At 37.7% G+C, this 21,099-nt stretch overlaps 1 protein-coding gene across 1 annotated transcript in view; it reads right to left on the bottom strand.

Moving 5' to 3' along the window:
• Nucleotides 1–21,099, bottom strand: part of LOC132283907 (uncharacterized) — a 141,273-nt gene that overhangs the window by 60,528 nt on the left and 59,646 nt on the right. The window contains exons 16-33 of the mRNA XM_059785943.1: nt 16,790–16,910; nt 16,526–16,708; nt 16,222–16,425; nt 16,000–16,109; nt 12,383–12,479; nt 12,160–12,258; nt 10,425–10,586; nt 10,226–10,300; nt 9,671–10,138; nt 9,246–9,596; nt 8,981–9,112; nt 6,796–6,909; nt 6,528–6,712; nt 6,284–6,392; nt 5,687–5,830; nt 5,253–5,543; nt 1,835–2,476; nt 1,533–1,724 (exon numbers count right to left, since the gene is read on the bottom strand). Of these exons, the coding sequence (XP_059641926.1) occupies nt 1,533–1,724; nt 1,835–2,476; nt 5,253–5,543; nt 5,687–5,830; nt 6,284–6,392; nt 6,528–6,712; nt 6,796–6,909; nt 8,981–9,112; nt 9,246–9,596; nt 9,671–10,138; nt 10,226–10,300; nt 10,425–10,586; nt 12,160–12,258; nt 12,383–12,479; nt 16,000–16,109; nt 16,222–16,425; nt 16,526–16,708; nt 16,790–16,910 (3,679 nt within the window). The remainder of the gene's footprint in view (nt 1–1,532; nt 1,725–1,834; nt 2,477–5,252; nt 5,544–5,686; nt 5,831–6,283; nt 6,393–6,527; nt 6,713–6,795; nt 6,910–8,980; nt 9,113–9,245; nt 9,597–9,670; nt 10,139–10,225; nt 10,301–10,424; nt 10,587–12,159; nt 12,259–12,382; nt 12,480–15,999; nt 16,110–16,221; nt 16,426–16,525; nt 16,709–16,789; nt 16,911–21,099) is intronic.

Raw genomic sequence — 21,099 nt, 5'->3', positions numbered from 1 at the left:
GGCACTTGGTGACGTACAACCTGCTAAATGTCAAGATGTTAGGGTGCCTTAAAGGCAATCTTCTTATTCGTTTTAGATCATCATGCTACACCATGCACATTGTTAGAAATAAAGGAATGTACTATTATATCGTATTGCATTGTATGTAAACAGTGCAATAGCGTCCTATTTATAGGAGTAGGTTGTGAGTAGTGAGTGGTGAATAAGTAACCTATAAATGGTAATATGGTAGGTGTAATTATACATGGTAAGGTGTACTATGCAAGAAGCCTAGGTGGTAGGTAAAGGGGTAAACTTGTAATCTAACAACCCCCCTCAAACTCAAGGTCAACTTGAGATTGAAGGCAAGATCATGAAAGCAGCCTGATGGAAATTTGGTGGAGATGGGTTTTCACCCATGATGCAGATGGAGGCACGGTTAATAGCTGACTTGGCACTACTGCTGGCTGTGTCGTGGCAGTTAGCATCCTCCTGCATGAAGGAGCATGTGTCAATGCGCGTATTGTCCGTCACGGTGGTGGAAGCTGGTGGTGCGAGGTGTGGAGGCGTAAGTTTGAAGGTTGGGGTGTGGAAGCATTAGTTTGAAGGTTGATTGCCGCCAGGGATGGGGATGATGGTGCCATCCCCGACGGTGACCACGATAAAATCGAAAAGCTCTGATACCATGTTAGAAATAAAGAAATGGAAAAAAGATTATATTGTATTGCATTGTATCTAAATAGCACAATAGGATCCTATATATAGGAGAAGGTTGTGAGTAGTGAGTGGTGAACAAGTAACCTATAAATGGTAATATGGTAGGTGTAATCATGCATGGTAATGTGTAGCGTGCAAGAAACCTAGGTGGTAGGTAAAGGGGTAAACTTCTAATCCAACACACATATTGTCAGAACCATAGCGTTCATGTTGTGGATCATGGCTAAGAAACCTCGCAACAAATCCAAAAGAGATTTTTGGATTACTTTTGTCATGGAGGCTTGAGGTAAAGGCTCATTAGGGTAAGATAAGCAAATGGGTGGACATCACGGTGCTAAAAACTTGGCAAACTCCAATCTGAGAGATATGAGCAAGCGCAAAGCAGATATTCCAATTTTCTGCACGTAAACAAACAGTTACAAGAGTGTCTCAGCACATAAAGGTTAATTAGTGGAGAAATCAAAGTATTATCGTTACTCTGTCTCTATCCTTCTAAATTCTTGCCAAACTCCTTCCAATTGTATACACCAATCATGCCAATGTTTACACACAATTGTGTTTTGTCTGATTTAGCAGAACCCCTTCAAGAATAAAGCAAAACATGATTCATTTCCTTTTTTCATCTCTTTATTACTATTCAAGTTAATATCACAGAATAAAAACTACAAAAATAAAGCATAAGATGATTCATTTCCTATCCTTCTCCCTTTCATCTCTTTAATACTACTCAACAAGTTAATATTCACTTTTCAGAGTCCCACACAGTACTGAGCCCTAATCTACCCAAACTATTCTCCTGTAGCAAAGATGTAAACAAAAAATTAGTAATAATATACCTGTAACTCAATGCTAAACTCTGTGGATCTACCAACAGCAACACTTTTAGATGGAAAATCATTTGAACTTTCTCCTGCAGCATTCTGAAGGTGACAATCATCCCCAGTACCTAAATATACCTTATCATCCTCTGAAGCAGAATAGCTACTGTTGGTTCCCAGTGAAATACATGAATCCAAATACTGTCCATTCTGTAGCAACAATAGATAACTCGATCTTGTTTAATTTCCAGACAAAAAGACCTTATATAATCAAACACAAAGCACATAAACCAACAGGTGGATACAAGAAATATACACACCTTGATAATCACGTTTTTGAATTGCAATCTTTTTCCGTTTCCAACATAAATTATAGCTTCTGTGCTAGGGGAAGAGAGAATGAATCCCCTCCTGTCTTTTAAATACAATGTTCCACCTCTACCATCATATATAAAGTGGTCAAATCTTTCATCATCAGCAACCAACGGTTGCTGAGGAGACATTGAGAATTCAGCTGATGGTTGACAGAAATTTGACTGATCCAGAATGAGAGCGTCAACTATATGTAAGGAATTCTCATCTTCTTCATTCGACAGCATACTTCGAACTGTTGGAACAAAAAATTCCACAACAGCCAGCAGAAAATCAAGTGCAACAAGCAATTGAGGCCTTTGGATGCATAAAGAAATAGATGTGGAATTTTGACTAAATTTGGCATCAAAAATAAGCATAGCAGGAACTGGTTTTACGCCATTATTTTGTGTCCCAATCATGTGATCATCTTCTTCATCAGTCAGAAACTGTAAAGGACTGTACCCAATGCTCTTGGACATTCCTATTGCCAGCCTTAGTTCTTGTTCAATCCCCTCACGATCATCAATCACTGTAAAATCCTTAAGTGTCGCTGACAAAAAACCTTCTCCTAGTGTGTTAGATTTGTAAAGAAGCCAAGCACCACTAACCTGAAATAACAGAATAAGTAAGCCCACCAAAAGACAATGAAATAATCCACCAGGTACAATGAAGAGATATATTAATGGGATAAATATCAAACTTATTAACAATGTAATGACTGATATCTCACTACCAAAAGGGGTCTGGCTAGATAAATGCAAGAACGTAGAAATATCAGCAAAAAAGTCCACCAAGGAAACAGCTAACTAAAAATATCAAAAGTGATATGGTTGTCCACTGCAAGATGCTAGGGTGGAGGAAGACTTAATAATGAAGGCACTCGCATGAAACTGTCAAGAAGTGGGGAATCCCTGACAGTCCAACAGCTTAAGAGGCTTGTTACGCTTCATTCCCCAGATTTGGCGCTCTTACTAGAAACAAAAGATGCAGTAGGACAGTTAGAAGAGTTGAGAAGGTGTTTGGGGTTTTCCATCAGAGTGAGTGTGAAATCCGGTTGAAGGGTGGATGATTTGTATTTGATGTCGGGCGAGGATGATGAAGTTTTGATTGTTGAGACCAGGACTTTCAGATCACTGTTAAAGTTGGGGACAGTATAAAAAATGCAAGTTGGTATTTCACAAATAGCAGTCACGCGCGTCTATTGGCGCCTGACACTTAGGACAAGGCGTCGCCCAGGCATGTGCCTGACGAATGTCGCTGCACCTGGGCATATAACAGGTGCAAACCATGTGCCTGTATGAGCCCAGGCGCGTCTTTAATAACACCAGCTTGGTGCAATGTTAAAATGCTCGGACAGCTGAGCTTCATAACGTGGCTTCAAGTCTAGAGGAGTCACTATTAATGCCATAGATTATACTTGAATCAAGTCTACCAATCCCAACACCCCACAATTGGCAAGACTAATACTGGATAATGGACATTTATTCTCCAAACTACTATACTTTTTGCCCATTTTGATCAAATATTCAACCCAACTAAGCAAAGTCTTTTTCCCAACTAGTAGGAGCCGGTTACATGAATCTATTTTTCCATTCCGCTCTTCTATCTAAAGACATAGCCTCAACCAAACCTCATGTTATCATATCCTTCCTTACTAACTATAGCCAAGTTATATTTAGACCTTTCCCTTCCCTAGCAATACCGTAAATATGAACCATGCCATGCTTCCTAACTGGTGCACTTATTGGTCTTTTTCACATAAGTCCAAACCATCCTAATCAATTTCATTTTATCTCCAATTGGTGCTGCTTCGACCATCTCATGAATCTGTTCATTTTTAATTCTATCCTTTCTTGTCTTGCCGCACATCCATCTTCACATTCACATTTCCGCCACTCTCACTTTATGCATATGTTGTTTCTAAGCAGTCTAACATTCTGTACCATAGAAAGTGGTTGATCTAGTAGCTGTTTTACAAAACTTCCCTTTCAATCTGAGCGAGAAACGTTGATCACATAATATACTAAACGCACTTTTCAATTCTAGCCATTCTACCTTGATTTTATTATTAGCATCATCTCCAACTTCTCCTTCATTATGAATAATTGAACCTGTATAATGAAAATTATCACCTTTGTTTTTTTACCTCTTGATCCTAAAGGGCGGGGTCAGTGAGTTGGCACAGGCCTGTTTGTTTAGCAAGGCTGGTTCTAGGCCGTAGTCGTTTTATTTGTTAAAAGAGATGTGGTCATTGTGCTGTGATTGTCAGATACCAAGCCAGTGACTGAAGGGGGATATCATTCAAGCCCAGGGCTAGCTGCGAGCCAAGCAACAAGAAAAGGCTCATCGCTCAAAGAAAAGATGCCGGTTACAGACTCCATTACTGGACCGGAGATCGTGGCTTTTCAAGTGTACGAGTAGTGATCCTTGAAAGACTTTCCGAGAGAGGTGAAAGATCTGACATCCCGAGCTCTACAATAGGCACCCTCCAGCAAGAAATGTCATATATAGAGGGACAAGAGCACATCTTCACTTCATCCCTATTTGTACTTTTAAATTTACTAAAGTTAAAATATATATATTTAGATCTATTCTAATTCATCTTAAACTCATTTAATTCTAAACCCTCCCTCCAAAACTCCAATTTAGCATTTAATCCTTGTCTAGTTTAATCAATTAAATAATATCATCAGCATAATAGACACCTTAAAATGTCATCCAGAAAGTGTATCGTTAGTCCATCCATTCTGAGCAAATCAATTTTTTAAATTCTCACGACATAAATTTTTAAGTATAATTGTTATATCGCTTGAATATAAAATATACATATATATATATATATATATATATCCCACACCATTGTTCATCAGACATCAGCAGAGAAATGACATATCAAAACTTCCACAATTATAACAATATAATACCACGCTGTTGAAACACAAAAGTGGGAAGGTATGCAGTTTTTCCACCCAAACTCCCTCCATAGTTCAAACAGATTCATGAACTAACCTGAGATCTAAATCTTCACATTAAGTAAAATCTCAGGTTCACAAGCGCATGAATGTAAGGTTTGAGTTTGAAAGCAGTCACTTTGTACAAAATACTGCAAATAATTACATCTATTTTCAGGCAACCCCACTCAGCACCTCGAGCAGCGTAGCCATAACTAACAATTGGTAATGGCAATGTTAGATGCGACCAATTTATATTGAACCATGGTTATAAATCAGGCTTTTCCAAGATGCACTCAGTTGCAGAAAATAACCATCTTCAAAACTTTGAAATACTTCTGAGTGCTGACAAAAAATTTCCAAGAGAATTTATACTGATATGAAGAAACTACATGTTGGAAACAGAACAAATTCAGCAGAGTTTATTAAATACCTGCACAGTAGCCAGAGATGTATCTCTAGTTATGCCATGATGCAGACATAATTCCACCAGATTAATGACAACAGAAACCTTCATGGAAATCCAGGTTTCACGGATTTGAGTTTCAGATTCGTCAGCATCTGAATCATGAGGGACTAGAGTTTCCACCAAATCAACCCGAGATGTAACAGAATCATGGTTTAATGGGGGCACCGTATTTGGAGTCTCTGAGATATTAGACACTGCACATTCTGTAATTATCTGGTATTCTCGGTTAGACATGGCTGCCTTCAGTTCTTCTATCTGAAGTACAAATATCTAATCAATCACCATAAATCACGAACCGCTTGATATTTATTCATTAAATTTCAAAAATCCAAAGATTAAATCACAAATTAATTTTTTTCCACAACATCACCAATCCTAACAATCAAGCAATTCACTACCTTAATTTGAGCTTCAGTACTTGGTATCTGATGCAACAAATCTCTTAGTGACCTACGAATAACAATACAGACCCCCTCCACATCTTGAATTATACTTTCACCCAATTCTGTTCCAGTGTAGACATTTAAATTGACGTCTTCAACCTACATTAAGTACGGTAAATATCAGAACATGTATTTTGGGTAGGAAAAAATATAAACACGTGTATCTGGACAAGAATCTGCAATAAATTGAAAATTATGCCATCAAGTAATATGGCTAGGTATTGTGCCAAGCCAAGTTTATAGATACAGAATGTGAGAATCAGAAAGATGTATTATCAAGAATGCTGACAGCAAAAAATAGGCTTCTTTCTCTAATAAACATGAGCACCAATGGAATCGATCCACAGTTTCAATTATTCATTGACCTAGCAGTTGAAACACGCTTTTTAAGAAGAAAAAAATACTCGTATATGTCAGCATATAGAACTTATCATAACTACCAAGGGTTGAAGCAAGTGGTACTTCCTCACCTTCCAAAGTAGAAGGTAGAGGGTTCAAGTCCCCATAGTATTTGAGTTGCAAATAGGAGGGGGAAAAAGAGGAAAAACTTACCATAACTGTTAATATTTCAACATGAACAGCATTCATTTCACTCTTACTGCCACAAAACCATTGAAAGGTGTTCTGGACAGTAATATGAACAACATCAAGCTTCAGATATCTGTAACAGAAACAAAAGATTAAAAAATGCAACCAGCACAATGATAAGGTTGAAATTCCACTTTATACAATAAATGATGATGCATGTTTGGGTAATTGGGCTGGTAAGGAAGGGAGGGAAGGTGTTTAGACTTACTCAAGGCTATCCGTTCTCTGAGGCATTACTATTATAGGCTTCCTAAGTGAAAGATTCAACTTTACAGCAGGTGATCCTTCAATTTCGCTTGTTGTGAACCACTTCTCCGAGTTTGTTACTTGATCCTTTATTTTTACAACTTCCCTTGAATTGCTGGGAACAAGGCCCATGAAGTAACTAACAATCTACAAGCGAAATTTACATCAAAATGAAATAACACATAATACGGCAGTAACGAACTAATGAGATATGAACTGCAGTGATCTACCTCCTGAATAAAGCGATTCAGATAAACAACACGTACTTCCGAAAGCTGCCCATGAAGGCTAAAATCATAACCATCATAGTCTTCATCATCAGCATTGTGTGAACTAAAGACCAACTGTAGATTCAAGGATAGATATTGTAAATTAGACGTAACGGCTAACAAAGACAAAAAAATTTAAAAAGCAACAATCGAAAAGGTAAAGGATAAAAGAGAAGCTAGAATGTAACAAACAATGCAGAAATCAAAAGATATGGTGAAAACAATCTTTGGGACATCATGTGCAAACCTTTGTTCCATGTCTTGAAAAGATAGGTACACTCGTGCATGCATATATACGTGCACAAACAACAAAACCCGATTGAACTCAGTTAATTTAGTGATCTTTCTCATCACAACAACAAATTGGGTCAAAAATCATCGACTCTAACAAAGTGTGTTACCACTCAGTTGAGTCAGACCGTATCATCCTACCTTTAAAACCATGGGTTATACTAAACCCATACTTCTAAATTTGCATTTACCACGAATCTACTTTCAACGATTAAATTATATCACCACCAAATAAGATACAAAAAAAATGTTGAATCAATTCATATGATGTGAGCCACGAACACAGAGGTGGAAATGGTGTGTCAAAAGAGTTAGATTATGGTACTAAGAGGGAGGTTTATGGAGTGAGCTGCTTTTGGAACCATGGTAATGGTCATGGGGATCCTTACCACATGTGATAAATAGAGTGGTTAAGAAGTCTCACAAATTATGAAGCATTCATTTAATGTCTAGCAACATTCTAAGTATCTGAAGCAAACAGAAAAAGAAACAAGTCTTCTTATAGTAGTAAGGAAGACTAGAAATACTCCAATCACCGTCGGAGCCCAGATTTCCAAAGGGAAATCTGGGAAAACCTGTAGAGAAGTTTATAAACTGATAATAACTCAAAATATATTGATTAAGACTTGGTCACAGCAGATAAAGAGGGCTGCCCCTTTTATAGTACAACTATTAATGAAACTTGACTTTTCCTAGAAAGACTTTTAGACTACCCAAAGAGCATAAAAGACAACTCTTACTATTTCCATGACATTTTCAGACTTCTCATACCATAATTACTACTTAATAGTCTTTGAATAAACTCATTTCAAGACATATTCACTGCCAAAATCCAGACTAGAGAAACTGTTAGTTATTTGCATCCGTATCGCTTGATATGGAACGAATTGGCAGAGTCGTAATAAACTTGACTAGAGTAGACTCCCTGACAGTCCTCTCTATTGTGTGAATTCACTGTTGACTTGGTAGCCTGACATCCTGCCTGTTAGAATGTCTAATGTATATGGGTGTACTTGAGATTATTTCATAAGGGGCACGTTGGTAATTTTGTAGTGATGTAAAATCGTCATATAGAGAGAGCAGTGAGAGAGGTTGTAAGACTGATGAATTTTTCCCCCAACACTGTTCTCTTTTCTTCTTCTCTGTATCACAATTCCATCACTGCCCAAGTCAAAGCCCAAAAAATCCAGACCCCACTTAACAGTATCCATTATTGTTAGCATATATGATATCCACGATTTATAGAATGACTTACCATAATAGCATAAGACTTGACTATGCATATGTTAGCATATATGATAGCCACGATTTATGGAATGACTTACCATATTAGCAGAGGTTTGATTATGCTATAGAATATGCCATAGAATATGTTTTACAATATGTTGTGATTTGATTTAGATTTGATTTAGTTTCCTTTCTTGTAATATGAGCATGTGCCCTTTTTATCTATAAATACTAGAGATGTGAATGAGTGATTTATCTCATTTAAGCCTTTATACAATTCTCTCCTTTTTCTTCTATATTGTATTTCTACTATTATTATATTTTCATAAATATTCAACTTCAGCACAAAATTAATGAATAACAAAAAAAAATTGATTTCACCCCTGAATGCTTTTATAATCTAAAAATAAGGTTAATTACAAATTAACATATAGACAAATGAATTATAAATAAGATAGTAAAGACCATTTCAACTCCATAACACCACCACAAGAAGGGAAAACAATTCCCACGAAATTCGTTCAAATTTTTGAAGTCTAATTAACAAATATTCTATATGGAACTTACAAACTTGAAAGAAAAAAGATTCTGAAGAGTAAGACCATTAGAATAACAACATAACAAATACCTCCACAAATGAACTACCACCAGGATTTCTCATATCACAGACCCAGAAATAAACATGGTCGCTTCGAAGACTGTCATCACTAATTCTCAAATTTCCTAGGGCTGCCTTTATACTAAAAGAAGATGGAAACACCTGGGAGAAAAATATATATATAATAAGTCAGATAGGCATTAAAGTAAATATGAAGTGACACATAATCCTTAGATTAAAAAATATTTATACAATAATAATACTAATAATAATAAAATAAAAAATCCAACTCAACCTTAATATCAGTTAATAAATTATCTTGGGACAGAGTAGCAAGCTTAGTTCCATTTTCATTCATCAACAAAATCTGAGCACGAGCCATTTTCAATGTTAGATAGAAAATAATTCTGGATTTCCCCTTCCCTAGCAAACCTTTAACAACTACAGGCTCCTCAACTGTAGTTGACTGCAAATTATCAACCACATCTTCCCTGGAACTATCATGATGCACAATGGCTATTGAAGAATTGTCACCAAAAGATTCACAGCTTTCATCCTTAACATTAACAGCATTAACAAATTCCATAATAGCTAGTATTGTAGGTCTACGACAAAAGAAGGACAAGGTGGAAAGGGTCACTGTAACCTGAAATAACCATTGAGGAAGTAAGTTAGTAGCCATATAAATAGGTATGGGAAGAATCTTGAAAAACTACTCACCCGTTTATCAACACTATTATATAGATGCGAGTTCTGGTCATAAATAATTATCTGAGCTCTCACAAAACTATCCAATGTATCAGTAAGTTCCATTAGATCACTTCCAGTTTGAACAATGTCGTCAGGAAGCAAGCCAGTAACACGATCAAAACCAGGTGACGTCAAAGTTGACTTTTCAGAGGAGAGAGAGTTTTGGTAACTCAGGTACTCAGATATTTTTCGCGCTGACCGTGCTGGACTATCAACAGAATCACTAAGATTCTCCGATGCCTCATAAAACCTATCATCTCCATCGCTACTCTGATTCCCAAAATCATCGGAAACCGATATCGCATCTGCACTCCACATGAACGATCTTGCCAAATAACAAGGCTGAGAAATTCCTTTGCAGCTAACTAAATCTTCTATTTCCAAAGATTTCAGGATCATGCCAACGAACAGGTCCTTCTCTCTCATTGAAAGCTCGACCTGTTTGACCAGAGCCATTTAAATCCTCAACAGAGGAAACCAACAAAGCAATCCATAAACAGACATAGAGTTGAGTCTTGATCTTACCCGACCACCTATCGCTCGGAATTCAAATAAACGACTCTCGTCAGCTAGAAGCACTTCCATGAAACTTTGATCATGCTAGAGGAAGAACAATAAAGAAACAAATCGTAAACCCCAAGAATTCCATGATGTTATGACAAGAGATACAACATACAAAACTGGCAAACATCCTCAAAATTCTTTGAAGGCTAGCCAGGCCTACCTGACCGTTATAACTGAAACATATCTTCAACTCATCAAGCTCACCGGCTATAAACATTCTCTCCATCTTTGACATATCTGTTACCTCACGGTTAGCAATTTCTGTTTCTGAGTCATCAGCATCTGATGAAGTTTCTGATAAACCAGTGACAGGAGCAGAACCCTGCACACAAAACTAAGTGAGACAAATCTATTTTACCAAAAGCAACATCTAATTCGGGACGGAGGGAGTAGAACTTAACTGCAATTTGATACATTATCTTATCAATAAAATAATGAACTTTTTAATAAGAAAAGGAGGAAAAAAAAAAAAACCTTCATAATAAGAATAGAACTAATTTATGTTTATTCTATCACAGTACGGCAATAGAAGATACTGGAGAGACCTTTGCCAAACAAAAGACACACCAACCATAGTTTCCCACACAATTGTTTGTTACAAATCTATGAAAAACAAATGTGAACATTTTTCCTTTATAATAAGAAAAGGAAAAAAAAAAAAAAAAACTATTGAAACTTCTTAATAAGAAAATAAGTAATTTATGATGCTTCTATCACAGTACTGCAATATAATATACTGGAGAGCCATTCGCCAAACAAAAGACACACCAACCATAGCTTCCCACACAATTGTTTGTTACAAATCTATGAAAAAAATGAATGTGAACATTTTCCACAGATACTCTCAACCAAAGAAGCTAAAGCAGTCCGTGTCAACTCCTATATCTTCCTAGCAAAATTCAGAGGAATCCAGCTAGATTTCCATGTTGTTTAAGTTCCACATCTGGAGTTGGATTAGTCACAAGGTTGTCTGTTTGACATTAATTACCATGTCCTCTTTTCGCATTCAAATTAATATTTTTAAATCCTGTCACCATCATCATTATCATCATCATATAAGATGTTTAAATCCCGTCATAAATGATGATGATCATTTTATGACGGGAGTTAAACATCTTAAATGATAATGATGATGATGATTAATACACCACCATATGAAAGAAGAAAAACTTGCCAATAACCATGTTACAATTAAGGGTCAATCCCTGAATCATTTCCCCAAAAGGACTCCAGCCCAACTACCTCGATAGACAGAGCATTGTGCAACATCCTAAACAGATTTAAACTCCAAGGTCCAGTATTACAGTCATAAAATCTCGAGACTATGATCATATGTGTTTTGACTAATGCTGATATGATCATGAAATGTGCATGTCCAGAAAATTAATTATTGAGCCTCTTCTGCATGCAAGTTTATTTAGCAATCAGACTACCAAACATCTTCCATAGGCAATCTAGTCCAGTGTTGTGGCTATACAATACCATAAATACTAATAATAATTTCCCAAAGTACCAAACATAGAACCCCAGTCCACATAGATTAACACCCTTCACTAGAAAGAGAAATTTAGGAAGATGGAACGAGTATTTGAAAGAACCCCAAAGAACATTAATTAACAATAAGCACTGAATCAGAACGAAAAAGAACTAAATCCCTCAAACAGCTAGATAACAAAACCAATTTGAAAGAACTTCAATTTTCCGGAGAGAGGAGGGTGAAGGAGGTGCAGAACTGCTATTGCAAGCCTATCACATCAGAGGAAATTTATCTTCCATCAAACCAATGAACCTTCCTAGTACAAAATATATTGACATGTGGGCAAAGTGTATATTTTGAGCAGCAGCAATCAATATGAATCAACAGTTTCAAAAAAAGCGAGTGAGGGACAACACACCGATGCACGATAAATAGCACCCTGCAGACGGGTCTGCCAAGTTCTCCTTGAATCATTGGAGTCGCACCGTAATATTAAGGCGTTTACATCTTCCACGACCTACATACAAGTGATAACTAATGAAGATAGAAATCTCATGAAACCAAGGAACACCTCAAATTTAAGCGAAAAGGTCACCATAATGGCACAATACCAAAAGTTAACTGCAAACCATGTCAACAACCTTGCTATTAGATCGTGAAGTATCCGTAATAGCCAATACATCTTCCACATTGCCAACAATTTCTTCTGGAACTTGATGTAGTTGTTTCCCTCGTAGGCTAAGGAAGCACATCAGAAGTTTCCATCAATAAGAAACAAATAAAAATAATGAAAGATTCTGCACATAACATTATCATCAATTCAATGATACATAACAGATGAAAGAGAAAGAGCAAGTCTACAATGAAGGTGAGGGTTCACAGCTACGTCCCTTAGATCCACTGATGATGACATCATTCAGATCCACAGATCCAACGGATGAGAGCAAAAGATCGCCATGAAGGCACCCTCATCATACCATTTTTCGAAAGACAAACTGGATTTCTCTTATAAATAATAAATATATAAACAAAGGCATCAAAAGGGGCACAACCCAAATACAACCGAAGTATACAGGACAGAACACTCGGAAAGGCTAAAGAGGGCCGCATAAAATAAAAAACACCTACATTTTCTTAAGAATACTCATCTCGGTCAAAATATTAGTGGAAGCAAAAGTGCATTATCATTGATCAACTATATCTCCACCTGTCCAAGGTGCTGAGAGTGGAAAATTATAGACAAACAAAACTGTAGTTCAGAAAGTTGATTGTAGTGCACGTGCAAGAAATTATTTCTTTCTAAATACAATGAAAATAGCACGATAAGAACAATTTTGTCAGCTTAGATCCCAGCAACTGCATATCTAGAGGATACATTCCCCAACAAATTCAACGGAGCAAACCTAAAGCCGTCAAATTCCATGTAAGATGAGCTCTCGAAACCTCACAAATCATGAGTCTAGAGCCTCCCTCACCATCTCTAAGAAAAAATATTGGACCTTAAAAGAGACAAAATCGAACATTTTTGTTTGGGTAATGTTAAATAGAACTTCATAACACCAATTAGGCAGAACTTTGCCCCTCTTGATCAAATAATCAATCGAAAAAACATTCTTTAGTGAAATTATCCAAGAAATTCAAGCAATATTACATACAACCTTAGATTTCCAAGGCTTCTCCGAGGTAACATTCCAACTACTCAAGCTCCTATAATAAGATTTATCAAGAAAAATCATTTTATCCAGGCTAACCACCTCAGTGAATCCTCTCCAACCCCCAAAAGGAGAACATATACATAATACTGAGTGTCCGCCAACCATAACAAAGTGACGACGCAAAACCATCCCACTCTCACAGCTACACATATAATCTGCCACAAGCCCATAATTATTCACTCTCATGCCAAAAGAGTTTACAAAAAAGTATCTTCCAGAGAAAATCTTCAAAACATATATCATGATTGATACCAGAAAGGAACCAACAGCCCATTGCCCACCACAAAGCCATATACTTCTGATTTCCTTCAAACCAGATCTTGTCACCTTCCAAAAACAACACCATGAGCAGTTGGAGGTTTTAATCAATAATACTAGAAATCAATTTAAAACTCTTATCATACGTTGTGCAACCTTCACCAAATAAGTAACATGAGGTTCTAAAATGGCCAAAGACGTCGAATATAATCTTGACATGGACAAACACTGCCAGTATCAGGGCAGTCCATTCCACATCAATCCTATATTCCACGTGCAACTTCTAATCCAAATGTAAATTCACAACTTCAGTCCAGTACATGTGCCTTTAGGTAAGGGTATATTTTATGCATAATCAACCAGTGTCTTCCAGAGAGAGTTAAAATTAAAAAGATAATGTTCAAACAGAAACTTGGTCGAAAATAAGAAATACATTCCTCTAAATGAGTTCTTTCCAATAATAAAATGAGATGGGTGTCCACATTATCACTTTGTGTAAAGGGGGAATCATCAAAGGCTTAGAACAATTTTTAGAGGTTAAGGTTGATCATTACTCGAGGGCTATGAGAAAGTTGCATCCTCTCTTATGTGTCGGGATTTGGAAATGAATTCTAGCTTAAATGTGTTGTGTTTCAAGGGTTGTACCTTTTACTCTCCACAAAAACCTACCTACAACCATTAGAAGGTGATTCTTTAGGGTACCCTTGAAGATTCGGCAAACCAGCCACACTCTTCCTCGGAGCACTTTACAAGCCAGTCTCATGAGTCCCAGCCCTTCCACACATTATGACTGGCAAATACTGATCAGAGTGACCCAATCAGAAATTCACTGATCCGTGCCGGAATGTGGCTCCCAACTTAATGGAGCCAGCTGTGTAACATTGAAGTGGTAAAATAAGAACTAATGGACATTCCACAAGGACATCTCTCTTTTATTTATTTGTTATTGATTAATGCCTCATGAATACACGCGCGCGCGCGCACGTCTGTACTTCATCAACTAAAGGTTCCCCCTCAGAATCCGCGTCCTCATACCATTAAAGATCCCTAGTCCAAAATCTGGCAGATACATTCTTCAGGGACCAAGACATGAAAGCTCCAAACTTGAAACTCCACATGGACCCTAAGTCTACCGAAGGCTCGATGATGGAACTAGCCCAAGGTCGTGGCGCTAACGTCAGCATTCTCTTTCTCAACGACCTCTTCTCCTAAGGTTAAGCCTCAATGATGATATTTAGACTGGAGTCACAGGCTAGTTTTGATATGCTCAAACCATCGAGAAACTCCCAATTGCATATAATTCTCAAGGATGATTCAAAGAATCAAGAGGCCTATTCTGAGTAGGGAGCAGGACTCATGACAGCCTTTGGGCTACTAGGATTCTAGGAGGTGCTAGATTTGCTGGCTAAAGTCTAAGGCCCATCGACAAGGAGAATCACCCTCTCACATGGTCCAACTATCTCTCGACCTGACTTCAAGAGAGAGAGAAGCCATTAGACTCCTTCGCTAGCCCATGTCCACTCTAGATGGTTACTTTGCCATTATTTATTGCATTAAATAAATTCCTTAACCTCATGGTGATGACCCATACTTTACCCTTATTTTCTTTTCATTGTTATGCCCTTTTATCACCACAATAAACCTACTTGTCTTACCTCTGATTGATATCCACGTATGCCACCACAGAATCTCGTCTTTGGGTATAAAAAGGGTGTCATCCCAAGGAGGAGAACCAGGAGCTACATTCTAAACATTTAAGTTCTCGTTCTCCTCTCTTCAAAATACTATAATATATCTCACCTATGTAGTCCTCTAAAGCCTCTCTTCCCTCACCCTCTAAGCCCTCACAAAGGGAGACAGTGGTAACCTTCTACATTGCCACTCTTTCTCTGTTTCACAAGTTTGCCGCAACTTCCACCTCACCTACTCTACTGGGGATCTCTACTGCATTATAGGTAAACACCTCACATCACAAGTGTTTCTCGAACCTACAATCAAAATAAGAACAAATTTCAAAACGCAATTCTTTTCCAGAAGCTTGAGTCAAAGGATCTTGAAGAGCACTTTGAAATTCACCCAACAGTATTGTGAAGAGTTGAATGTAAATCATGACAGAAACACTTGGATTCGACAATAAAATCAGTCACTAGAACAACAAAGAGATTGATTTGATGTGGAATTGATCGAGGAGGAGAGGCACCTCAGTTGCAACTATCTTATAAGGGTCGCTTACCAAGAACCACAATCACATTTTAGCTGTACACTACGAAGTGCTGACTTCTTACCTGAGACACTGCTTGTAGGATTTAGAGCCAAGGCTTTCAAGTACATATAGAAAAGGCCCAACTAAACATAAGTATCTCCGTTTCCATACAGCTTCCCTGCTTCCCACACCCTAAAACAATGAGAATGAGAGAAAATAAGAATAGAGAAGGTCAAGAGAACCATAATGGAAAACATCGAAGTGCTAAAAAAATTTAAAAAACAAACAATGCAGAAGGCAAGACCTGCCAACTAAGAATAGACAACCACCCCTCAAAATCAGCTTGATTCCAAGGGCGAATGACATCTTCATTCTCACTATCCACTTCCTGAAATATCTTTGCAACTTGCATCAACCGATGATAACGAGCAGGGGAGAAATGAAACCCAAGGGATGGAAGTCGCATAGCGAGTCTTGTTGAAGGATAGGAAGGGTTCTCTGATCGGATCTGGACAAAGTGGTATGATAATAATAGCGTAAATCGCTTGAAACATCGCCAAACAATTACACATAAATCAAAGCTCATGAAAACAAAAGGAGAATATTACCTGTTGAAACTTTAGAACTACACCACACTTGTCAATAACAGGCAAGAAACTAACAACACTTAACTGAGAGGTTTCACTCCATCGATAATCACCATCAACCAAAAAAGCAGATACATCGCTCAAAACCAGGTCAAATTGCAAGTACATATTCATCTCGTCAGGTGAACCCCTTTCACGGTCATCCTGCACATATTAAACATGTTTTACATAAAACATGGCTCCAAAATGTGGCAAATATATATGGAATTAGGTTTCTGAATCAACCTGACTACGAATGATTAAGTTTCCCAAGTCAAGCAGAAGTTTGGTTGAATGTTTATTATCCGGGTGGAAGTTGGTGGGAATGGTAATCTTAGGAGCCGCAATATCCAAGTCCAATAAAAACCTAGCAACAGATGGATGTTAGAGGCATATCTTTTAATAATAGAAAAACTAAAAATACAAAAAATTAAAAATTAATTAACCAGCGATAGCTGCATGATAGATCTGGGGACCATTTGCACACAATCACAATTAATAAGAATTACATAGTGATGTAGTACATGAATGAACAGGCACGAACAGTGCGCGTGAACATTGTGTGAACAGTGCTCGTGAACAGTGTTTCTAGTTTCTACTCTCATTGTCTCAATTTCCTAATAGTTTAGTTTATGTTTTAGGAAAGTTATTCATTGTTTTAATTTCCTAATAGTCTAGTGTCCGTTTTAGGAAAGTTTTCGAACAATTTCCTAAATAGTTTAGACTTTGCTAAGGCCTATAAATACATGCTATTGTAATAGTTTAGGAACCAGTTATTTCTTTATCAATATTAGAAAATCGAGAGTTTCTCTCAACCTCTTCTGGTGGATTCGAGTGTTTAAAGAATACGATCTTATTCTTAATTATTTTAATTGCTTTCATTGATATGCTGTATCAAATTGGTATTAGGGACATTCTCGATGGACGGTAATGAGGGAGAACGTGCGGTGATTGTGGGAGAATTCCAACAATTGTGTCAGGAACTCAAACAGGAGATTGAGACAGCAATTGAACATTTAACTGAAGCCATGAATCGTGCGTAGGTCCGTAATAGGCATATTGAGACCAACCTGATGGTGTGAATCAGCCATGACAAAGGGCTGGAAATCAATGTGGTCATCTTCAACGGAGGTCTGGTCTGATTCAAGCGTTGATGAGATTGAAGGTATCATTTTATCACATGGAGATCATGAGGCCCAAATAAATCAGCGAGACTTTTGGATGAAAATTGAACTTCCGCCTTTTAATGGTCAACTTGATATCAAAGGGTTTCTAGACTGGCTTTCGAAAGTTGACAATATTTTTTATTCTAGGGGTATTGCGGAGGAAAAGAAAGTTAAATTGGTCGCCTATCATCTTAGAGTGGTGCTTTTGCATGGTGGGATCAGTAACAACTTTCTCGAACCCAACAGATGAAGAATTCGATTAGATCATGGTCTCGGATGAACAACTGTTGTCAAGGACTTATTTGTTATTACTTATATAATGTTGGGGCATATGTGTATTTTCTGAAACTTGTTATTATAAATAGAATGTGGTGGAATGATGAAAGTATTCTTTCATTCTTTCTGTCTTTCCCCATCTTTTTCTCTTTTTCTCTCATCCGCTTTCTTTTCTTTTTCTTCTTATTCTTTATCACTTACTCTTGATTTGATTATATCTTAAGTCAACATGGTATCATAGACATGTTTGTAAAGCTCTAGGTGTGTGGTTGAAACCCTAGGGCAAGTTTGTGTAAACCCTAGTGGGTGTGAAGGGTTTTGAAGAGATTTCAAGACGGGATTCATAGTTGTCAAAGGCGCCTGAGGCGCAGGGCGCGTACAGGCGCCATCATATCACCTCTAAGAACTTAAGGCGACTGGGTTGATGGGGGCGCGCGCCTATGCTACTAAGGCGTAAGGCCACAGGCGCACCAAAGGCACGCCTTATTAATCGTCTCCTTTTATTGTTATTTCTTATTTGTTTAATATGTTTATTTTATGTTATTTTTTTATTATTACTGTTTTTTACAATACCAAAACGAATAAAATAAAAGGCAAAAGGAAAGTGATTTGAAAGCAAAGAGACTGAAGCAAAAGGAAAGGGCTAGGGCTTGCGACGAATCTGCCGACTTCTCCCACGAATCTGCCTCTTCTCTTCGGAATCCAGGTAAGTTCTCACTGTTCTTCCTCTCTCTTCTTCTTCTCTCTTCTTCGTCTTCTCTCCTTTCTCTCTCTTCTTCGGAATCTGCCTCCTTCGGAATCGGCAGAATTCTTCCCTCTTTTCTTCTTCTTCTTCTTCTCTCCTTCATTTCTCTCTGTTCTTCAGAATCTGCCTCTTCTCTTCAGAATCGGCAGAATTCTTTTCTCTTTTCTTCTTCTTCTTCTTCTTCTTCTTTTTTTTTTTTTTTTTTTTTTTTCTCTCTCTTCTTCGGTAAAACTTATCTGCCTCTTCTCTTCAGAATCAGCAGAATTCTTCTCTTTTTTCTTCTTCTTCTCTCTTTTTTTTTTTTTCTCTCTCTCTCTCTCTCTTTTTCTCTCTTCTTCAGCAGAACTTATTTGAGTTTGGCATTTATTTTTCCAACTTACAGATTTTTGCCCTCTTTTGTTTCGCGTCTGGAAGTGAAGTTCCTGCTTTTGCTTCTTTATGTGAAATTACTTAAATTTGGGATTAATATAATCATGATAATCTGGGCTCTGTTTCTGTTGAAAAAGAGATATTTGGTTTTAATAAGATCATATTTTAGGGGATATGATAGGCGTGTAAATATAGATAGTCAATGACCAGATTTTAGGGGATATTTTAGTGTATAACCTATAGCTTCTATTAGTGCACAGCCTGTAGCTTCTGTTAGTATACAGCCTGTAATTACAGCCTGTAGTTTGCTGTCACAGCTTGTAGTCAGCTTGTAGTTTCCTTTTTTTAGCCCCTTGTATGTCCTATTTAACTAAAGCATTGTAAACCATTCAAAGGAAGGCAATATACAGATTTTCTTTCAATCTTGAAATCGCCTATTTGGTATCAGAGCATCTTACCGATTCTTCTGAAAAAAAAAACCCCTAGCTGTTCCTTTTTTTTTTTCTCTTCCAAACAACTCTAATCACCATGTCTGATGACATACCTGAGTCCAAGACCAAGACCTTTGAGTCCCAAGTCCAAAACTCTCAGACACACTCGGTCCAGATTACCACAATTCGGCTAAATGGTGAAAACTTCCTTCGCTGGTCCCAGTCCGTGCGGATGTATATCCGAGGCAGAGGCAAAATCAGCTACCTAACAGGAGAAAAGAAGGAACCAAAACCCGAAGATCCATCCTACTCGACCTGGGATGCAGAGAATTCGATGGTGATGACCTGGTTGGTGAATTCTATGGAGGAGGACATCAGTTCTAATTATATGTGTTACCACACAGCAAAAGAACTTTGGGACAATGTCAACCAAATGTATTCAGACCTAGGAAATCAGTCTCAAGTCTATGAACTAATGCTGAAACTCGGAGAGATCCGTCAAGGAGATAACAGTGTTACAAAATATTTCAACTCTCTGAAACGTTTGTGGCAGGACCTTGATTTGTTCAGCGATTATGAGTGGAAATCGCCTGAAGATTGCAACCATTACAAAAAGAAGGTGGAAGACAACCGCATCTTCAAGTTTCTCATTGGACTCAATGTCGAGTTTGATGAAGTGAGAGGCAGAATAATTGGACGACAACCCTTGCCTTTAATCGGTGAAGTCTTCTCCGAGGTTCGAAGAGAGGAAAGTCGCAGGCTGGTCATGCTTGGAAAAAAGTTATCAAATGGTGCTGTTGAGACCTCTGCCTTGGTCGCATCTGAAGCGAATATTGGCAGGAAACATAATGAAAAGCCCCGTCTTTGGTGTGACCACTGCAACAAGCCTCACCATACCCGTGAAACCTGCTGGAAAATTCATGGTAAACCAGCGAATTGGAAGAGTAAGCAGGAAGGCAGATTCAACCAGGAAGGCAGATTCAACCGAGCCCCATCAGCTCATGAAGTCGAGGCACTTCCCTTCAGCAAAGAACAGATGGATCATCTTCTAAAATTGCTGAAATTCAATTCCTCATCTGGTACTCCTAATGTTTCTCTTGCTCAAACAGGTAACAACCCGAAGGCCTTATCTTGTCGTTCAAATTCCAGTGTTACCCCATGGATCATTGATTCAGGGGCTTCTGACCATATGACAAGTTGTTCTCATTTATTTCAAACTTATTCACCCTGTTCTGGCTCTGAAAAAAAAAAAACAGAATAGCTGATGGTTCTTATTCTCCTATTGCAGGCAAAGGTTTAGTGAAACTTTCAAAAATTATTGATCTTAAGTCTGTCCTTCATGTCCCTAAGCTTGCTTGTAACCTTTTATCAGTTAGTAAATTGTCCAAAGACTCTAATTGTCGTGTTATCTTTTTTTAATCCTATTGTGAATTTCAGGACCAGAGCTTGGGGAAGACGATTGGCAGTGCTAAGATGATAGATGGTCTCTACTATTTTGAAGATGATATTTCAAGTAATAAAAAGGCTCAAGGTTTGAGTAGTTTTCGTTCTATCCCTGTTAGAGAACAA

The sequence above is a fragment of the Cornus florida genome, unplaced genomic scaffold (genome assembly GCF_030987335.1).
Source record: "Cornus florida cultivar Cherokee Brave unplaced genomic scaffold, ASM3098733v1 CherokeeBrave_3.0.0_Hap2_Chr11, whole genome shotgun sequence".
Taxonomy (NCBI): domain Eukaryota; kingdom Viridiplantae; phylum Streptophyta; class Magnoliopsida; order Cornales; family Cornaceae; genus Cornus; species Cornus florida.
The sequence above is the reverse complement of the archived record's forward strand: the minus strand, read 5'-3'. Positions and strand labels throughout refer to the sequence as shown.